Source organism: Eretmochelys imbricata, chromosome 24 (genome assembly GCF_965152235.1).
Source record: "Eretmochelys imbricata isolate rEreImb1 chromosome 24, rEreImb1.hap1, whole genome shotgun sequence".
In the NCBI taxonomy this organism is placed as follows: domain Eukaryota; kingdom Metazoa; phylum Chordata; order Testudines; family Cheloniidae; genus Eretmochelys; species Eretmochelys imbricata.
The window spans coordinates 221,601-241,539 of NC_135595.1; the positions used below are offsets into that span (position 1 = coordinate 221,601).

General features: G+C 45.2%; 2 protein-coding genes across 5 annotated transcripts in view; one reads left to right on the forward strand and one right to left on the reverse strand.

The window, feature by feature from the left end:
• DAP3 (death associated protein 3) overlaps positions 1-6,666 on the reverse strand; it is a 29,502-nt gene extending 22,836 nt beyond the window's left edge. For 2 of the 3 annotated variants that reach the window (XM_077841263.1, XM_077841261.1), the window contains exons 1-3: positions 6,521-6,663; positions 3,915-3,976; positions 2,292-2,338 (exon numbers count right to left, since the gene is read on the reverse strand). In XM_077841263.1, coding sequence (XP_077697389.1) covers positions 2,292-2,333 — 42 coding nt within the window. In that variant the 5' untranslated portion in view covers positions 2,334-2,338; positions 3,915-3,976; positions 6,521-6,663. Of the gene's footprint in view, positions 1-2,291; positions 2,339-3,914; positions 3,977-6,520 lie in introns of all 3 variants that reach the window. The other variant, XM_077841262.1, reaches the window with a different exon arrangement.
• Positions 6,667-6,879: 213 nt separating this feature from the next.
• ASH1L (ASH1 like histone lysine methyltransferase) overlaps positions 6,880-19,939 on the forward strand; it is a 154,791-nt gene continuing 141,731 nt past the window's right edge. For both annotated transcript variants that reach the window (XM_077841176.1, XM_077841177.1), the window contains exon 1: positions 6,880-7,077. The gene's annotated coding sequence lies outside the window, so the exon portion shown is untranslated. The remainder of the gene's footprint in view (positions 7,078-19,939) is intronic.

Sequence of the window (19,939 nt, forward strand, 5' to 3'; positions counted from 1 at the left end):
AACAAGCTGTTCAAACACGATCTCAACATAATTTATCTCAGTCCTAGCAAGTGGCATTTATATTAAATTGCTGTCTGCCAGAAGACAGTAATCTAACTCAAACCTCTTAAATGGCAAGCCACCTACAACCATGCTAAATCAGGGATTCATCAAGAAGCCAAAAGCCATAAGGTGGAGCTGTTTCTATATGAATCCCTGCATCTCACTTGCCATGCACTTATTCAATAAATCACCATAAAAGCGATTCCCTACATTCTATGCAGGTCTCAGTGATAAATATTGCACTGCACAACAGGAATCTTGTCTCTAGAAACAGTTTGTATATTCTCCCTCTGCAGCACAGGAATGATACAGTTCTTGACAAAAGAGCATTTAGAAGTCATCTCAAAAGAGGTCACCCTGATATAAACAAAACAACCAACTAGAAGACCCTCTTCACTATTCACGATTCACCCCAGATGGGCAAAGCTAATGCATTAGCATTGTGTTCACAAAGCTGTAGATTTTACATTTTGAGGTAGTGCACTAGGTCTTTAAATCCTGCTCATTGTTTGTATCCCCAGACTAGTGTACTGACACACATGCTGAGTGTGCAAGTGTAATCTTTGAGCTAGTGATGCAATGGAGTATTTAGTGCAAAACAGACAGACTCTGGACTCTATCCATAAATAGGCAGGGCTGTGGCACTAAGCCCCCTCCTTACTTCCCAGAAAGGCAGAGGTAGCAGTAAGGAGGACCCCTAGCAACTTGGATGAATCTTCTTGGGTAGGGTTGGTGGGCCCACTGCACTCTTCTCCTCCTGCTACACAGAGTCCTTTTCTGGGGTGGCATTGGCATTTCCTTAACCACCCAGCACTGGGTCTTGGAGTTAGCACCTAGTTGAGATGCACAGAGCAGTTCATACCTCATTTTTTCATGCTGTCTGTACTCTGGAAAGAATTGTTGTCTTGGTTTTATTTGGTTCACATATTCAGGCTTTTCTTTGCCATCACCAGGGCTAGAAACTTAGACCCGGTATTTTTTCCATATAGTTGTGTACAGTTTGGTGTAGTACCAAACTTCGCCTTTTTGGCTAGGGACAGTACTTTTTACCAAAAGTTAAAGCAACATAACCACCTAATATGGATGAGTTCTATTGGTATGAAGGTACCTTTATACCAGTGTAACTGCATCCATGCAAGGGGGGGTATTGCTTGCTTTAACTATACTGGTTTCAAGCAGTTCAATTGGTACAAAAACTTCATGTAGACAAACCCTTACTTTTTTTCAAAAAACAGCTTAGAGTCTGATGTAACTTGGCTCCAGGAGATGGGGACCTTGACATGGGCCTAAAGTGTCTATGCTTCAGTCCAGCCCTGGCTTTTAAATTCCTAGTTTACACACAAGCAGGTAAAAATCCTACAATTAAACCATAAATTCACAAAACTTTACAGCTTGAAAACAGGCAAGATGAACTGCCGTTATAATCCATTTGCATTCAGAAGCTGGGAGCCTGCTTCCTGGCCACTTGGAACAATTTAGGGTTGCAGGTTTGCTGACAGATGAAGTTACATTCCTCAGTCACAGAACATTTGAGATTTAAAGGCCATAAGAGCTGCTGGAAGGTAGTCACATGACTAGACTGACATGCAAAAGGCTGTTATTCTGAGGGTTAAATCTTTCTGAAGACAAAGGCCCTCACAACTGTGCTGCTGTTTGCCATAAAAGGGCCACAGAACCAATTTAATTGGCCCCCAGGGACAAAACGCAGAGCAGAAAGCCCCCAGGGACAAAACCCTAGCAAACGTAAGGTCATTAAGATGACCCCATGATTCTACTTCTGACAGTGTCCCCAGGATAGGGGCATGCCAGGCCAGAGCAGGACCACATTACTCTGCACTTCAGCTACTTTAGGCAAGAGCATGACCCATAAGTGGCCCCCTAGAGTTGTTCTGAGTCACACAGGGGGCAGATAGGCTTGCAGCCAAGCCCAGAGGTGTAAAGAGCATACAAAAGCCATCTTTGCCCCATCTTTACCCGCCTTCTTGGGCCATACCTCCTCGGGAGGCACAGTAAAGAATCAAGGCCATCATCAGTAGTGGATCTTCTTACCAAGGGTAGTGCTGCTCAATGTTCTTGAGAAAGGATGACTTTAGTGCAAATCCAGCAGATTTTCTGTTTTCAAAATGACTTATATTATGCAGTATAATGTGAAAAATAGCATTCTGGACCCTTTATAGTGATAATCATTCCAGATCCCAAGACGGAGATCCAGCAAAGGATATGCTTCACAGAGCCAGTGCAGGACTCACCTTGGGCCCCTGGCAGATCACTCCTTTCACACTTCTCAGCATTATCCCTGCAGAGACAAGAGTGGAGTTTACTCACAGCAATTCACAATATCTGATCTCTCCTATCAAGTTGTCAAATGCGTGTCTTAGGAACCGTAATCAGCCATGGTGTCTACAGTGTTATTGTAGCCCTGCTGGTCCCAGAATATGAGAGAGAGAGAAAGTGGGTGAGGAAATATCTTTTATTGAACCAACTTCTGCTGGTGAGAGAAACAAGCTTTCGAGCTTACAGAGAGCTCTTCTTCCGTCTTCTCTCTAATCAGTCATGCTGTGAGCCTGTTCCATGAAGAGAGAATCCTAGTGAGCTCCCAAGAGAATAAATGAAGTCAGGTTAACCATGTATCCAGTTGGGCATAAATTATTTCTTATGTCAATGAGAATGAAGAAAAACTTTGCACTGTCTCCTTCTGGCTTTAGAACTATTTGCAAGCAATTGATTTTCCTTTACTGAGAATCCTATGTCCACGCTCTTCAAAAAGTTAGCTAAAAATATGTCAAATATCACACAAAAACTTGATATGTAAGCATCTCCCAAATCCCAAGGTGAAGGACTTTGGGAAATATATGATTTTTGTTTAGTGTCAACTATACCCAACATAGAGGACAAACTGTTTCTGCCCAATGAGCTTACCATCTAAATAGATAAATAGGATTCTGACAAAGTATCAGGTGGTGTGTATGTGCTTCACAGCAGTAAAGCAGGTTATTAAAACAGCAGCACTGCCTTGGGGGACAGCATAACATTTACATCTAATGGAGAAGGATATTTTGCAGAGATATTTGCAATAATATGCTCAGGGTTTAGCTGATCGCCATATTTGGGGTCGGGAAGGAATTTTCCTCCAGGGCAGATTGGAAGAGGCCCTGGAGGTTTTTCACCTTCCTCTGTAGCATGGGGCACGGGTCACTTGCTGGAGGATTCTCTGCTCCTTGAGGTCTTTAAACTACAATTTGAGGACTTCAATAGCACAGATATAGGTGTGAGGTTTTTTTTTTTTGTAGGAGTGGTGGGTGAAATTCTGTGGCCTGCGTTGTGCAGGAGGTCAGACTAGATGATCATAATGGTCCCTTCTGACCTAAATATCTATGAATCTATGAATAAGCACCATACTTGATAAGTAGCTTTAAAGACTGAAAGCCTAGGTCTTGCGCTCAGCTATCTTGAAGGATGGATATTCCCATTTCCTTATGATTTTAACAGGCAGACTCAAAAGATGATCCCCTTTCTGAATAAGGGAAGTCAGTTTAATATTACTAGATAGTATGAAGCAGAAATCATGCAAGACAACACTAGGAGACATAGAAAGCTTCTCAATTCGCTCCTGCTCCTCCATCTGTCAGAGTTTGTTTCTCAACAGCCAGCTTTGGTTACCATGACAGAAGGAAAAGCAGCAAAATGCACAATAGACAGATTGAGGAAAGAACAGAGGGTCCCAAAAATCAATCAGGATATTTGTGCTCAAGGCTGTCTTCATAGCACTATCCTAAAGGGCATGTGAGAACACAACACAAAATGTAACAGATTTAAAAAACCCTGCACTTGTGAGAAGTTATTATATAATACATTCAAAGCAAGACACCAACCTCTCAGGAGTGGATGACTTTCAGGAACCAATAGCTGCTGATCTTCCTGTGGTTAACAGCTTCTGCACAGAGGAAACACAAAAGCTAATTTATGAAGGAAGACAAAGGTTACTAACTGGGTGGAATCGTATCTGGAATTCTCATTATGCTGAGGAGGAAGGAAAATAACTGAACACTTAAGGAAGGATGACATTAGCCTTGTAAAGAGGCGCTCTGATCTCACACTGAACAATCAGCATGAAACAAATTTAAAAGAGCAAGTTTTTGTTTTGCCACATAAAACTTGCTGAAATTCTTAGCTCATTCTACTCTCCAGTGCCAGCACATAGAATGATAACAAGACATTGGTGAGGAACAGAAAGGAGTAATTCAACTTTTTCACAAGAGTTTAACCCCTTTGTCGAGGAGTCATGAACTTCTCTACTATAAACAGCTATTTCACGGACTTGTGCCTGGTCTTATTAAAATAAGGACTAAGTTCAAAAACAACCCAGGATGCTACTCACATTCTGCCACTGAAGAAACCTGAATTCAGTCTTTTGAGACTACTTTCAGAGCAGCAGCATTAACTGTGCTACTTGGAAGCCTCCTCAAGTCATAGAGGATCCATCTCAAATTGGGCATAGTTTTGAACCACCATATATGTGAGTGAGTTTGTGGGGGGGCGTGTCACAGAAGATCATTACAAGGCCCTACACCAACTACTGCTGGTTCTGGAGAGCAAGAGGCAGCTCACTGAGACATAGAATTCAAGGCCAGAAGGGACCATTCTGACTATCTAGTTTGCCCTCCTGCATAAGATAAACCAAAGAACCTCACCCAATAATTTCTGCATCAAACACATAACTTCTATTTGAGCTATTACATATCTTTTAGACAGATATCTAATCTTGATTTAAAGACTTCAAGTGATGGAGAATCCACCATGTTAGTAGGTAAATTGTTCCTACGGTAGTTACCCACACTGTTAAAGTTTGCACCTTATTTTGAAATTGCTTGTGAATAGTAATTTTAAAAAGTAAACAGCAAGAAATTTTGGAGGCATCTCAGCCACACAATTAATTTACCAGTGAAAACTCTCTCTATGAAGTAGCCTGAAGGTTACATATACAAGCATCTTCACCTCAGAGAAACCCTAATCTGGTGTCTCCCTCCCTACATTAATCTGAAAAACAAGATTCTTTAGAAGCTTTAAAAACTGGATGTTTAGTACTGGTGTATTTACATTTACCATGGGATTCAAGAACCCCAAAAGGAAATGATATGGCAGGAGAAGCACAGTGACTTTCCTCCACACACCCTCCATGGCAGATTCACATAGTGAATCTCCTCTCTCCCTACACTGTATTCTCTACCCCACTCACATCTGCTCTCCCTCTGCTCCTCCCCAAATATCTCTTTACCATACTCTTCTAATGTGTCCCATCAATCTCTCCCTCTCACGCTACCCCACATGCACACACAAAGGTTTCAGATATCTCACAGGCAAAGAATAAAAAATAGCAGTCTCAGACTGTTGTAAAAAATGGTGGCTGCAATCTACCCAGAGGGCAAGGAAAGTGAAAATGCTGACAGTTCTGCCAAGGTACCGTTCCCAGATCCTACTATAGCTTCACCTTTCTCCAGTGACTAGCTCCAGTGTTTAGTCTATTCAGAGCTTTCACAGGTTGCAGCACAGAGTGATCAGACTATCAGTGTCACTGCTGCCCACAGAGGTCCCAAAAGCAGCAGCAAGAACTGAAGATACTGGTTAATTTTCAATCAGTGGCCACTTGGGAATCATTGAGCATATCCACTGCTGTGTCTGTTATGAATAGGAACATTGAGTCAGCCAAATTGCAAAGGTTCTTCAAAACACCAAAATCTGAGGCTTTCAGATTTGTTGGGGGTGAAGGCCCTTTCAGAAGAGTGGCAAAGGGATACTGGGACCCAAAGGTTCATAGCATTTGAAGGGAAAAGGTGGAAATTACTGAGAGGGCAACAAGGAAGACACATTAGGAGCCAAATATAACTGACAAGTGGCAGGTGTGCCAGAGTTCACACTGTGAGTCAAAGCAACAGCATGGGTGGACCAAGCTGGGATCCAGTGAGACTCCAAAGGGCAACACTACTGGGTGGGGGAGATAGAGAAGAGGTCATAGCAAAGGGAAGATCCTGTAGAGAGTGAACAAATATAAATGAGGGGTAAAAGCAAAAGACACCATGAGTGAGGGCCGGGGTAGAGGGCGTTAAACTTGGCGCCCTGCCCCCCAAAGCCACTAGCCCTCAGGTTGGGGTCCCAGCTCCATTGTACCGATGGGTGTTTCTGGTTCGCTCTCCCCGGAACTTTCGGGAGCCCGTAGCTGAGACCTCTGAAAACTCTTGAGACCCAGCACTGCCCCGCCACGCCAGAGCGGTGCTGCGGGCTGGGCGGCTGCCTCCCTGGGCCCCTGACAACCGAGCCGTCTTAGGACCCCATTCGCGTCGCCACAGGTTCCGCAGGGGCAAGTACACGCTTCATCACCGTCCCGCGAGCGTCCCCCGCCGGGGCGGTGGCGGCCCCTCCCCAAACGCGGGGGAATAGCGGGATACAGCTGCCCGCGTGCCGGAGGGCCTCTCTCGCTCACCCAAGCACAGGACCCCGCGAGGCCTCACCGGCAGATGGGGACCCCGCACAAGCCACTAGACCGCTCACAACTCTCCCAGCGCGCCCCTGGGCGCCGCCATCTTACACGGGAAGAAACGGAAGTCATGAAGAGATCTGCTTACTACGGATGCTCTGAAAGGACAAACCAGCAAGGGGAACAAAAACGCGCGGAAATGGGGAGCCGAGTTCTCTGAGCCCCGCCCCCAGCAGATTAAACCCGCCCTCAGCCTCCCCCGGCCCTGGAAGGGAATGGGATCTGCAGAGGAGGCGGGGCCGAGCAAAGCAGGGGGTGTGTCTGCTGGGGGCGTGGACAGGCGCGAGGAGGGCGGGGTACGAGGCGCTCGCTCGCGCTGAGGTTGGAGCTGCCGCTGGCGCCTGCCGCCGCCATTTTGGTTTCGCTGCTTCGGCTCTCTGAGAAGGGGCTGAAGCGGCGGCGGGCTGGTCCGGGTCCCGCCCTGGCCCCGTCCGTGAGGGCGGCCGGGAGGATGCGGCGCGGAGGAACCCGGCCCCGGCCTTGGCCGTATTGTCGCTGACACGGTGAGGAGGGGTCGTGTCGGACTGGGCCGGGCGGGGACCGGAGCCTCCACAGGCCCGGAGACCGGGGGGGAGGGGAGGGGAGCCTGGGCAGGGGGTCCGCGTTAGGGGCCCCGCCCCGTCCCGTCCCGTCCCCGATAAACAGGATGCTCAACAACCCACGCATGCGGCGCCCGGGCCCTCACCAGCCCCCTCTCCTGGGCCGTGGATACGTACGGGGAATCCCTGACAGCCAGGCCTGTGCCTGGGGGCGGGCGAGAGGCGGGGGGATCCCTGACAGCCAGGGCCCGTGCCGGCGGGGGGGCCGTGCCTGGCGGGGAGGGGGTGGGAATATCCCTGACAGCCAGGGCCCGTGTCGGCGCGGGGCGGGGGGGCCGTGCCTGGTGGGGGGGGAATATCCCTGACAGCCAGGGCCCGTGGCGGCGGGGGGCCGTGCCTGGCGGGGGGGTGGGGGGAATATCTCTGACAGCCAGGGCCCGTGGCGGCGGGGGGCCGTGCCTGGCGGGGGGGTGGGGGGGAATATCCCTGACAGCCAGGGCCCGTGCTGGTGGGGGGCCCGTGCCTGGCGGGGGGTGGGGGGGGAATATCCGTGACAGACAGGGCCCGTGTCGGCGGGGGCTGGGGGGCCGTGCCTGGCGGGGGGGGAGGGGATATCCCTGACAGCCAGGGCCCGTGCCGGCGGGAGGGGGAGGGGGAATATCCCTGACAGCCAGGGCCCGTGCCTGGCAGGGGTGGGGGGGCCGTGCCTGGCCGGGGTGGGGGGGAATATCTTTGACAGCCAGGGCCCGTGCCTGGTGGGGGTATATCCCTGACAGCCGGGGCTCCTGCTTGGGGGGCCGGCTAGAGGTGGGGGAGATCCCTGACAGCCAGGGGCCGTGCCTGGTGTGGGAGTGGGAGATGGATATCCCTGACGGCCAGGGGCTGTGCCTGGGGTGGGGGAAATATACCTGAGAGCCCGTGCCTGGGAGGGGGGGAGATCCCTGATAGGCAGGTCCCATGCTTGGGGAAGGCGGAGGAATATCCCTGACAGACAGACAGCCCCCCGTGCCTGGGGCTGAGAGAGATTCCTGACAGCTGGGGTCTGTGCTTTTAGGGGATGAGGGAAATCCCTGACAGCCATGCCTGAGTCTTAGGGCGGGTGAGGAGATTCCCTGACTGCCAGTCCTGTACCTTGAGGGGGGGATCCCTGACAGCCAGCCCCACCCCTGGTGCATGGGGGGAACAGGGAGATCCCTGAGAGCCAGGCCCTGTGCCTTGGGAGAGGGAATCCATCACAGCCTGGCTTGTGTGTTAGGAAGCAGGGAGTTCTTTAGTAATCAGGCTTGTGTGAGAGTATTTAGGTCAGTTAGCTGTTCATGTGGCCATTCAGTTTAATTAGGAGCCCTTTGGTAGTAGGGGTGGAAAGCAAGTGCCTTTCATGGAAGTGCCCACAGTCTCACGTTTTTTTTATTGGGGATGGATCAGTAGTCAGATTCAGAGTCATCCAGTTCTTCTCATCTGCTCTGGATCCTCATTGCATTAGTCTGACTCTTCCTGGGGGTATGACCTTGGATTGGGAAATGCTGTGTTTGGAGATACAAGTATGTGGGGGAGTGAAATCCCTGATGGGTCTGTATTTGCAAGGGAGATCCCTTACAGGCCTGTGTTTAGGGTGGGGGTGAGGAATCTTGGATAGGTCTACATTTGGAGGGGTCGGGGAAGAGGATCATTGACTTTCAGTATGTCTACACTGTAGCTCGGAACAAGCCTCCCAGCCTACAAAGACACACTTTCGCTAGCAGAGCTTGAGCTGGCGCACTAAAAATAGCGGTGTGGATGTTGTGGCTTGGGCTCTCAACCCAATAGGCTTGAGAGCCTAAACTCCAGCTCGAGCTGCAACGTCCACACTGCTATTCACATGCTAGCTCAAGTCCTGCTAGCAGAAGTTTGTCTGCCTGGGCTGGGAGGCTTGCTCCCAGCTGCAGTGTAGACATACCCATTGAGGCTTGTAAGGATTCTTGATAAGGCCTAAATTTGAAGTCCTGTTTGGGAGGAAAGGGATCATTGATGTTCCAGACTGTGGGTGTGGGAACTTCGGACAGTCTGTCCCATGAGTGAAGAGAGGGTGGGTCCATGACAGTTCTATATATCTGTGTGTTTCTAGTGGAGAGAAATCCCTGGGCCAGCCTGTGTCAGAAGGGATAAGAGAGATGGCTACCTGACATTCTAGCCTGTGTTTAGGTTGGCAAGATTAATCCCGGGCAATCTGTTCTATTTGGGTTAACAAGGGGAATCGCTAAAAGCCAAGCCTGTGTTTGGGAAAGGGTAGGTTCCCAGCAAGGTTGCGGGAAAGTGGCAGGAAATCCTCTGACATTTCAGCCGGTGTTTAGCTGGGAATGGGGATGTCCCCTCCTTAAACCTGTGGCTGGTGGCCAGGGAAACCCTAATAGTTTATCTTATGTTTTAGACGAAGATGTGAGGGGCTTTCTGACCAACTGATTTTATATTTGGGATTGGCAAACTCATAAATGTTATGGATAGAAGACCTCAGTTGATCATCTAGCCTGAACTCTTGCATAACATAGAATGGGAGAGGGGGAATCACTGACCGTCTTGCCTGTGTTTGAGGGATAAGATTTTTTGAAAGTAGGAAATTTGGATGCCAAGGATCCCAGACGGTTGTGCCTGTATTTGGCAGGAATTCTCTTCCATGTTCAATTAGTTTGGAGATGGGGCTTTTGGGAAGCCCTGTGTTTCAAATGTAAGATCACTAGCAGAGATGCCTGTGCTTTGGGCAAGGGAGATGAAAATCCTGACAGGCCAGAACGATGTGTGGAATACTTGACTTTGTAGCTTGTATCTGAGGCGCAGAGAGCGGGATCCTGGCAGTAGGACATGTATTTGAAGGGGACTGGGTGGCAGACTGATAGGCAAAGCTCATGCCTTAGAAACTCAACTTGCGCTGGAGGTAGACTTAGTCTATGAACTCTCCTGCATTAGATAAAATGACCACAGAACTCCATGCACAACCCGTCTTAGGCTTGGCTTTCCCTCAATAAACTTTTTGTGCACGGAGAGACAGGCTCACAACACACCTACTCTCTCACACATACATTTAAAAAAATGAACTGATCAGACTATTTCTCCTATTGTCAGAAAGCGTGTGGGAGAGAGATTTTCTCTTTTTAAATATTTGAGGTGCTCCAGTACGATGGTTATAGGGCAGTGTAAGTAACTAGGAGATCCATGAGGATCAAACCTGTGTTTGGAGAAGGGGTGACTGCTGATGGTCTGGCCTGTATTTGAACATGGGTGGATAGGGCAATCAGGAGTCAGGGAACCAACCTCTGAATCACAATATTTCCTAACAGTTCATAGATTCCAAGCCCAGAAGGAACCATTGTGATGATCTAGTCAGACCTGCTGTATAGTACAGGCCATAGAACTTTCCCAAAATAGTACCTAAGTATATCTTTTAGAAAAACAGTCTTGTTTTAAAAAGTGATTGAAACTCTACCATGATGCTTGATAAGTTGTTCCAATGGTTAGTTACTCTTACTGTTAAAAATGTATGCCCTATTTTCAGCCTAAGTTTGTCTAGCTTCTACTTCCAGCCCTTGGATCATGTTATACCTTTTTAAGCTAGATTGAAGAGCCCATTATCAAATATTTGTTCCCCATGTAGGTACTTATAGACTGTAATCAAGTCACCTGTTAATCTTCTTTCTTAAACTAAATAGATTGAGCTTCTTGAGTCTATCACTGTAAATCACGTTTTCTAATCCTTTAATAATTCTTGTGGCTCTTCTCTGAACCATCTCCAATTTATCAACATCCTTCTTGAATTGTGGACACCAGAACTGGACACAGTATTCCAGCAGTGGTTGCACCAGTGCCAAATACAGAGGTAAAATAATTGCAGCTGAGTTGAGGACAAGACATGGAAAATCACAGAAAAGTAATAATGGACCTTTATTAATAGCGGCAATTTGGAAAAGCCAGAGTAGACCTATTTGTTTAAGAAAAAAATTGCTGGAATGATATATAAAGGCTCCAGTATTGTTATGCCTACAGATTTTTTTGATAACCAGACATTTTGCTGCAACTATATTACATTCGTTTAACAAATAAAAAGTGACCAGTACAATATGAAATTCAGAAGACTAAAAGTTTTAACACAATTGCTATAGAAAGTCCAAGTCTAGTCATTTTAGCCTTTTACATTTTACAGGTATTTAATGTTAGTGCAGTACTAATTGCATACTCAAAATGTATGCAAAATTATGGAGTGTGCAAAGTAAGGTAATTAAAATCAAAAGTGCAGTAGAAGCCTAATATTGTAGGATCCACAATATCACAAATGAAATAGGGCCTTAATTATAATTTATGCTCATAAATGAACAATTCCTTTCCTCTTGTTTGTTGCCCAGGCTCCTAGCTTTGGTTTATAGGCTATTAAAGAATTTCTTCTCTTCATGTCCTTAGGTTGCTTGATTAATTATGTTCTCATCATCTCGATTGTTGTGCTAAGTACTCATATCTTCCCTCGTTTTTCCCTCCCTCTTTGTTATTAGTTTAACTACTTTACTCTAGACAGCCTGTCCCCAAGAAGATTGGACCCCCTTCTACTCAGTTGGAGGCCATCCAAACTATACATCTGTCTCTCACCAAAGAAGATGCACCACTATTTCACAAACCCAAAGACCTCCACCCTACATCACTCACTTAGCCAGTGCTTCGCTTTCAGAATTTTCTGCATTCTGTATTCCTTTGCTCATGGGACAGGAAGGATCACAGAGAAGTTCATTTGGACTTTCTTTTTCAGTATGCTTCCGAGTTCCCTGAAGTCATCTGCGATCTGCAAGATAACCCATGAGGCAGCTAAACCTGTATTTGAACAAGAAGGAATGGATCTTAGTCTGTTGGGCCTGTTTGGCGAGGGGATTTTACTCATGTTTATGAAGGGGTGGGAGCACGTTAACAGTGTATTGTTTTATTTTGAAGGGATGGAGTTCTTACTTTCTTGGTCAGTGGCAGATTTTATGGGACTTTTTATGGGGGACTGCTCAACAGTATGGTCAGCAATTTGTTTGTGGAGTTGATAGGCCCTTGACAGCAGAGCCTGTGTTTAACAGGGTTGAGGGGCTCTGTGGTTTCTCCTAAATTATGTGGGAATTCTTGGGATGGATGGACCACAGCTGCATATTTTAATGGGAAAATGCACTATCTGCTATGGTCAGTGGAAATGTCCCTTTCGTTATCCTTCAAATAAATCCCCTTTGTTCATGATGGGGATGGATCATGATGATTACCTGTTCTTTTCATTCCCTCTGAAGCACCTGGCATTGGCCACTGTTGGAAGACAGGATACTGGGTTAGATGGACCATTGGTCTGACTCAGTATGGCTGTTCTTATGTGATGGTTATGGATCTGTATAGTCATCTAGTCTTTACTCTTATCCATAATCTGTTATTTACTAACTGGACACTTTAGCTGGCCATGTCAGATTCCACAGAGAATTCACCCTGCCTTTTCAGTAGCCATGGAAGGGGAAAGGGGCTGTTGCTTGTATTATTTCTGAGACAGGCTGTTATTATACATGAACCTGAGCTCATGGTATGTGGATGAGGTGAATTAAGTTCTTTGGAGCAGGATTGTCTCTTACTCTGTGTTTATACAGTACCTAGGAGTAAAGAAATGCCAGTGCTAGGGTTGCTCATGCAATCTTAATTCCCCCCCCCCCCCCCTTGTAAAGCATATATTACAACACAGGCCAGAATCTTCAGCTCTCCTAAATCATAGTTAGACACCTAAATAGAGCTGGCCTGATTTTTTTTAGAAGTGCTTTCTACACTAGTTGCACCTGCGTAGCCTCTTCCACTGTGTGTTACTCTGTATGTCTGTCAGATAGACAAGCAGTAAGTCATTTATATGCAGGATGTGTAGTGAATAAGGGAAGGATTCCTGTGGAAACATTCAAAATATCATTGCAAGTGTGTTGTTTCAGTAGAGGTTAGATTTATTTCTAATCAGATCAGTTTTGTTGTTAAAAGGATTTTGAATTTTGTTATAAGGTAACAGAGTAACAGCCGTGTTAGTCTGTATTCGCAAAAAGAAAAGGAGGATTTGTGGCACCTTAGAGACTAACCAATTTATTTGAGCATGAGCTTTCGTGAGCTACAGCTCACTTCATCAGATGCATACCGTGGAAACTGCAGCAGACTTTATATATACACAGAGAATATGAAACAATACCTCCTCCCACCCCACTGTCCTGCTGGTAATAGCTTATCTAAAGTGAGCATCAGGTTAGGCCATTTCCAGCACAAATCCAGGTTTTCTCACCCTCCACCCCCCCACACAAATTCACTCTCCTGCTGGTGATAGCCCATCCAAAGTGACAACTCTTTACACAATGTGCATGATAATCAAGTTAGGCCATTTCCTGCACAAATCCAGGTTCTCTCACTCCCTCACCCCCCTCCAAAAACCCACCCCCATACACACAAACTCACTCTCCTGCTGGTAATAGCTCATCCAAACTGACCACTCTCCAAGTTTAAAACCAAGTTAAACCAGAACATCTGGGGGGGGGGGGTAGGAAAAAACAAGAGGAAATAGGCTACCTTGCATAATGACTTAGCCACTCCCAGTCTCTATTTAAGCCTAAATTAATAGTATCCAATTTGCAAATGAATTCCAATTCAGCAGTTTCTCGCTGGAGTCTGGATTTGAAGTTTCTTTGTTTTAAGATAGCGACCTTCATGTCTGTGATTGCGTGACCAGAGAGATTGAAGTGTTCTCCGACTGGTTTATGAATGTAAATGGACACAAATCAGATGTCAAGAATTATAACATTCATAAACCAGTCGGAGAACACTTCAATCTCTCTGGTCACGCAATCGCAGACATGAAGGTCGCTATCTTAAAACAAAAAAACTTCAAATCCAGACTCCAGCGAGAAACTGCTGAATTGGAATTCATTTGCAAATTGGATACTATTAATTTAGGCTTAAATAGAGACTGGGAGTGGCTAAGTCATTATGCAAGGTAGCCTATTTCCTCTTGTTTTTTCCTCCCCCCCCCCCCCGATGTTCTGGTTTAACTTGGTTTTAAACTTGGAGAGTGGTCAGTTTGGATGAGCTATTACCAGCAGGAGAGTGAGTCTGTGTGTATGGGGGTGGGTTTTTGGAGGGGGGTGAGGGAGTGAGAGAACCTGGATTTGTGCAGGAAATGGCCTAACTTGATTATCATGCACATTGTGTAAAGAGTTGTCACTTTGGATGGGCTATCACCAGCAGGAGAGTGAATTTGTGTGGGGGGGGTGGAGGGTGAGAAAACCTGGATTTGTGCTGGAAATGGCCTAACCTGATGCTCACTTTAGATAAGCTATTACCAGCAGGACAGTGGGGTGGGAGGAGGTATTGTTTCATATTCTCTGTGTATATATAAAGTCTGCTGCAGTTTCCACGGTATGCATCTGATGAAGTGAGCTGTAGCTCACGAAAGCTCATGCTCAAATAAATTGGTTAGTCTCTAAGGTGCCACAAGTCCTCCTTTTCTTTTTGCGTTATAAGGTAACTAAACCATAAAAAATAACAGTTAAACCAAATGGTGCTTGTGTTGAACTTCTTAGTAATACTACAAGAAATATTCTAATCTCTCTTCAAGAAGTGAAGAGAGCAGAAACCAGGATCTGTTCTAGTAGATATTAGTGTAGAATGAGTAGTTCCTTTTTTTAAAACTTCTTTTTTAAAAACACATTAGCTTTTCTAAGATGTAAATGTAAGAAAACATCTCTTGTGTTGGTGGTTTTTTCCCCAGTTTTAAAGACAAATATATTCCAAAATATTTCAGTTCCACTTGATTTCCTCCTGGGAGCCAACAATTGTCTAAAAATCAGTTAATATAACATTAATACTGAACAGCAAAATCCATTTAGTTATGCTTTATAAAAAGGAAGACATTCTCAGTTCAGCAACTAACAAACAATGAAACTATTCACGTCTACAACTCTTATGAGTGTATAGAAAGTAGTTTTAAACAATTGACATGCCACAGGGCCGTTGATACAAATCATGATGCTGTTACGATTATGGAAAATTAAATGTAATATATTGCTCCAGAACTTCAATGCTGTTAAGTAGAAATTAATATCAGGTGGAATGTAGACAGCATGTTTTGCCCCACAGTTGGAGAGAGGCAGAATTACACCATGAGCCTGATTCTCTTACCCTAACCAGGTAATGCTTCTGATCTTAAAGCTGGTTAAAGTTTGGTAAATTGATCCTCTAGCCTAACACCTTTAGAAAACAAAACCTGAATCTTTGTTCCTAATTTCCATATTGCAACCTTAGTTCTTGTTCAGCATAACGAAAGGCATTCTCTTTGCAGTATAGAGAGAATTCAAAGTGAAATATTGTTTTATTGTTTCTGGTACATTACCCTTCATAATGCGGGGCATAAATAATAAAGCTGGAGTTAAGGTAGTAAATATGTATATCAATAATTAAAGGGTGGTGAGAGAACTTAACTATGCTGTGTTTTTTTTAAAAAAAAGTGAACACTTTTTAATTAAAAATCGGAAACACAAAGGTAAGGTAGCCCAAAGAACCTTAAATCTGCTCTCATATTCTTCTGCCCACTCTCTAGAGCCCAATAGCATGAGATGGTCTTATGTTTGCACTCTGTACATCTTCATCATCTAGTACAGGGGTCAGCAACCTGTGGCATGTGTACCAAAGACTGCACGCGAGCCGATTTTTAATGGCACGCTGCTGCCTGCCTGCTGGGTCCCAGCTGCCGGCCGCGTCAGCACTCCCTGCCGAACCCAGGCCGGGACCCCGGCAGGCAGCAGCGTACCCTTAAAAATCCTGCCCACCCCGGCCTGCTGTTCTCCGCCAGCCCCCCCACCCCTGGCACGGGGGCAGGGTGTAGAAGCTTGGTCCTGCCTGCTGCTGCTGCAGGGCAGGCAAGCTTCCACCCCAGCCCCCCTGCCTGCCCCTCCTCCTCTCCCTCCCTGCCACTGATCAGCTGATGGCCCTTGCAAGGGAGGGGGAGAAGCAGGGCCTGAGCGTACTCGCTGCTCCGGGGAGGAGGCAGAGAAGAGGTGGGGACGGGGCCTTGGGGAAGGGGGGTGGAATCAGGGCATATCCCCTCCAGTCCCCTGCCCTGAGCTGCTCTGGGCGGGGGGCTGGGAGCACCCCCACAGCCCCAGCCTACACCCCCAGCCCTCTGCCCTGACCCCTACGCCCCCCCACACACCCCCAGACCTCTGCCCTGACCCTTGCACCCCCCACAACCCCAGCCTTGATTCCAGAACCCCCACACACATACCCAGCCCCCCCATGCCCTAACTCCTGCACCCTCCTCACACACCCCCAGCCCTGACTCCTGCACCCCAACACATACCCAGCCCCCCACACCTCGTGCCCTGACTCTTGCACCCCCTACATTCTCACCTCCACCGTGAGCACCAAATGGGAGCTCCTGCACACACACCCCATTCCTGCCTGCACCCCTTGCACCAAATGGGAGCTGCCCAGGTAGGCACTCCACACCCAAACCTCCTGAGCCCCCTCCCTCATTCTAGCTCCTGGCCAGACCCTATACTCCAACCCCCAGCCTGCTCCTTCACCCCCAGCCCTGTGCTCAGTGCACTCCCACCCTCAGCTCAGTGCAGAAAGAGAGGAAGAGAATGGGCTAGAACCAGGGAAAAGGTAGGTACCCACTCTATGTGGGCAGGGCCGGGATCCCAGACCAGCAGCGGGCTGAGCATGGCTGGCAGCCGGGACCCTGGCTGGCAGAAGCCGGTGGACGGAACCCCAGATCGGCAGCGGGCTGAGTGGCTCAGCCCACTGCCAGTCTGGGGTCCCAGCCGTCAGCCCCACTCAGCCCGCTGCTGGTCTGGGGTTCTGGCTGCCAGCCCCTTGCCAGCCAGGGTCTCGGCCACAGGCCCCGCTCAGCCTGCTGCCGGCCTAGGTGAATGGAACCCCAGGCTGGCAGTGGACTGAGCGGGCCAGCAGCGTAAGATCAGCATTTTAATTTAATTTTAAATGAAGCTTCTTAAACATTTTGAAAACCTTGTTTACTTTACATACGACAATAGTTTAGTTATATAATATATAGACTTAGAGAGAGAGAGACCTTCTAAACAATGTTAAAATGTATTACTGGCACACACAACCTTAAATTAAAGTGAATAAATGAAGACTTGGCACACCACTTCTGAAAGGTTGCCGACCCCTGGTCTAGTATATAAGCCATGAACTCTCATTAAGCATTCTAATATGTGCATCACCCACCACATGTGACACCTATGAAATCATGTCATATTCTGTAATGCATCCTTAATTGATAAGACAGTGAAATTAACATTTCAACCCTTGTATTTCATATATACACCATAGACCTATCCAACCCTCATTCTGTCTTTTTAGTATAATATTTAACTCCTATAGCATTTCTTATCTGTAGACTATATAATATACATATACCTATTTTACAGATGGGGAAACTGAATCAGAGAGGTAAAATTTCTTGCTGAAGGTTGCGTAGCAGGTCATTGGCACAGCCAAAAAGAATACAATTCAGGATCTCCTGACTTCCAGTTCAGTGATCTAGCCACTGTTTCACACTGCCTCATACAAACTAGTTAATGCGCTTGAATACGTAAAGTGTTCTATACCCTGTTGAAAGAGAAGTTCTGAATAGAGAGGGCCATGAAGGAGAATCTCAATGGATAAAAGTCCCATATAATAAGAATAGAAATATAATAGTGGGGGTATAAGAGCTGGCTTCTGGATCAGAATAGTGATGGTGACATAAGAATGTTGACAGGGATTGGAGGAGGTAACAAAATCTACAATAACGTCTGGTGACTTGAACCATCCAGGAATAAATTAATTGAACAATGTAGTTGAAAGCTTCATAATACTACAAGCTATTCCTTTCTGAAGTAAGAGGTTATCGATGCTTCTTTTTTATAAAGTAAAAATTCCATAAACTCAAATGTAAAATCACAGAAACTACACATACCCTAGAACAAAAATAGAAAGGAACAGGTGAGAAAGAGCATGATTAAATGACAAAGTATAAGAGTCTTAAACAATTATCTTATCATGATTGTGGGCCATAAGTCAGCATTCATCGCTCTGGTTTAACATAGTCATGTTTGGCATACCGGATTAATGTATTTACTGTTGCTATTTACTTATCGTATTATGGATGTACACAAAGGCCTTGATCAGGACGTCGTTGTATTAGGTGGTGTGCAAATCCATAGGAAAGGCATGTTCTCTGCTCTGAAAAAGTTTACTGTCTGATTTGAAAAAAGACTTCATAGTGAGTAGAGCAAGCATTGGGAGAGAGAGCACAGATAATGTAGGTAACATCACATGGTTTCATCAGATAGTTACCTGCACAACTTTTAATTAAAAATATTTGAACTTTTTAAATAAATAAAAGCTATCGTTCATTGATTGATTTCTTGTAGGGGTCACAGGAGAGGTGGGTATTAAAAAGGGACTTGAAAGAGGAGAGGGTAATGGTCTTGTGGATTCAGTGATGAACAGGGTGGATCAATTTAAAGAACTGATTTTAAATATGATTTAAGTCGGCAAACAGGAAACCCTGATTTAATTGATTGTGTTTTGCATTTGCACATTTTAGTTATTTTCCTAATGAAATGCTTGGTCTCATAGGTTGGTAACCATTAAAACATGTTCATTTAAAACTAAATATAACCATTAATTTACACTAATTTCTGTGCTTTGTTAACCAGGAGGAAACACTGTATCTGTACACATTTATTTAAGCGATTATATAGCTTAACATATATTTATTGAGTTCTAAATTTTTACATTTTTATGATAAAAATGGTGAATTATGTATTTCTTATTTGCTAGATGTTTAATAATTTTTACTTATGACTTATGTCAGACTACTTTGGATGAAAACTAGAATGCAATTAAAAATTGCACAAATAGCATTTTACATTTATAAGTTAAATAAAACTACCTCAAATATGCTGGAGACATAAGAAGAAAAATGTATTTATCATTTAAACCTAACAGATTTATTAAACAAAGGAAGTGTTATTTGTAGTTGGAGAATTGCACTGATTGTTTATGGTTACCTGTGTCTTTGAATGTTTTTAGAATTAGTAGATTTTATTCTGACACCTAGTGTTTATTCATAGAAAGAGGAAAACAAGCTTTCCTGCTTTTCCAGCTTCTACCTGGTTTCTTAACTTTGAATGAACTGGCCGTAACTGAACTAGCTGAATAAACTGAAATGAAGAAAATATTCTGTTTGCGCATACAGAAAAGGCTACTGCCAACAAAAGCTTAGCCAGTGATTTCCAACTAGATATCAAAAGCTTAGCCAGATATTTCCAACTAGTTCAGCGGTTTGATTTTCTTTAAAACTTTTGCACCAAATGTGCACTGCTTAATATTTTTTTATTTAATTTGAATGATTTTAATAGATTGTAATAAGTTTAGGTCTTAACATAGGTTGACATCATTTCAAATTAATTTTAAATAGATGTATTTTTTAAAAAAAGTGTACTTAAAATAAAAAATTCCTATTTAAATTTTATAAAAATCTGATTTTTAAAAAAACCATTGATATTTATCCACCCTGTTCAGGGAGTGTTCTACGTGTAAGGAGAAGTGCAGAAGAAAGCATGGAGATGTTAGTTGGAGAAGCAGACTAAAGGGCATATAAGCTGGCATCGTGAGGCAGAGAAGGGGTACAAGAGCAGACCAGGAAGCATTGGCAAAGTTTTATGTAGGGGCTTGAAGGCAGTTACATGAATCTTGAATTTGATGAAGTGAGGAAGGGAGGCCATCATGGGACTGAATCACTGGGATTCAAATAAAT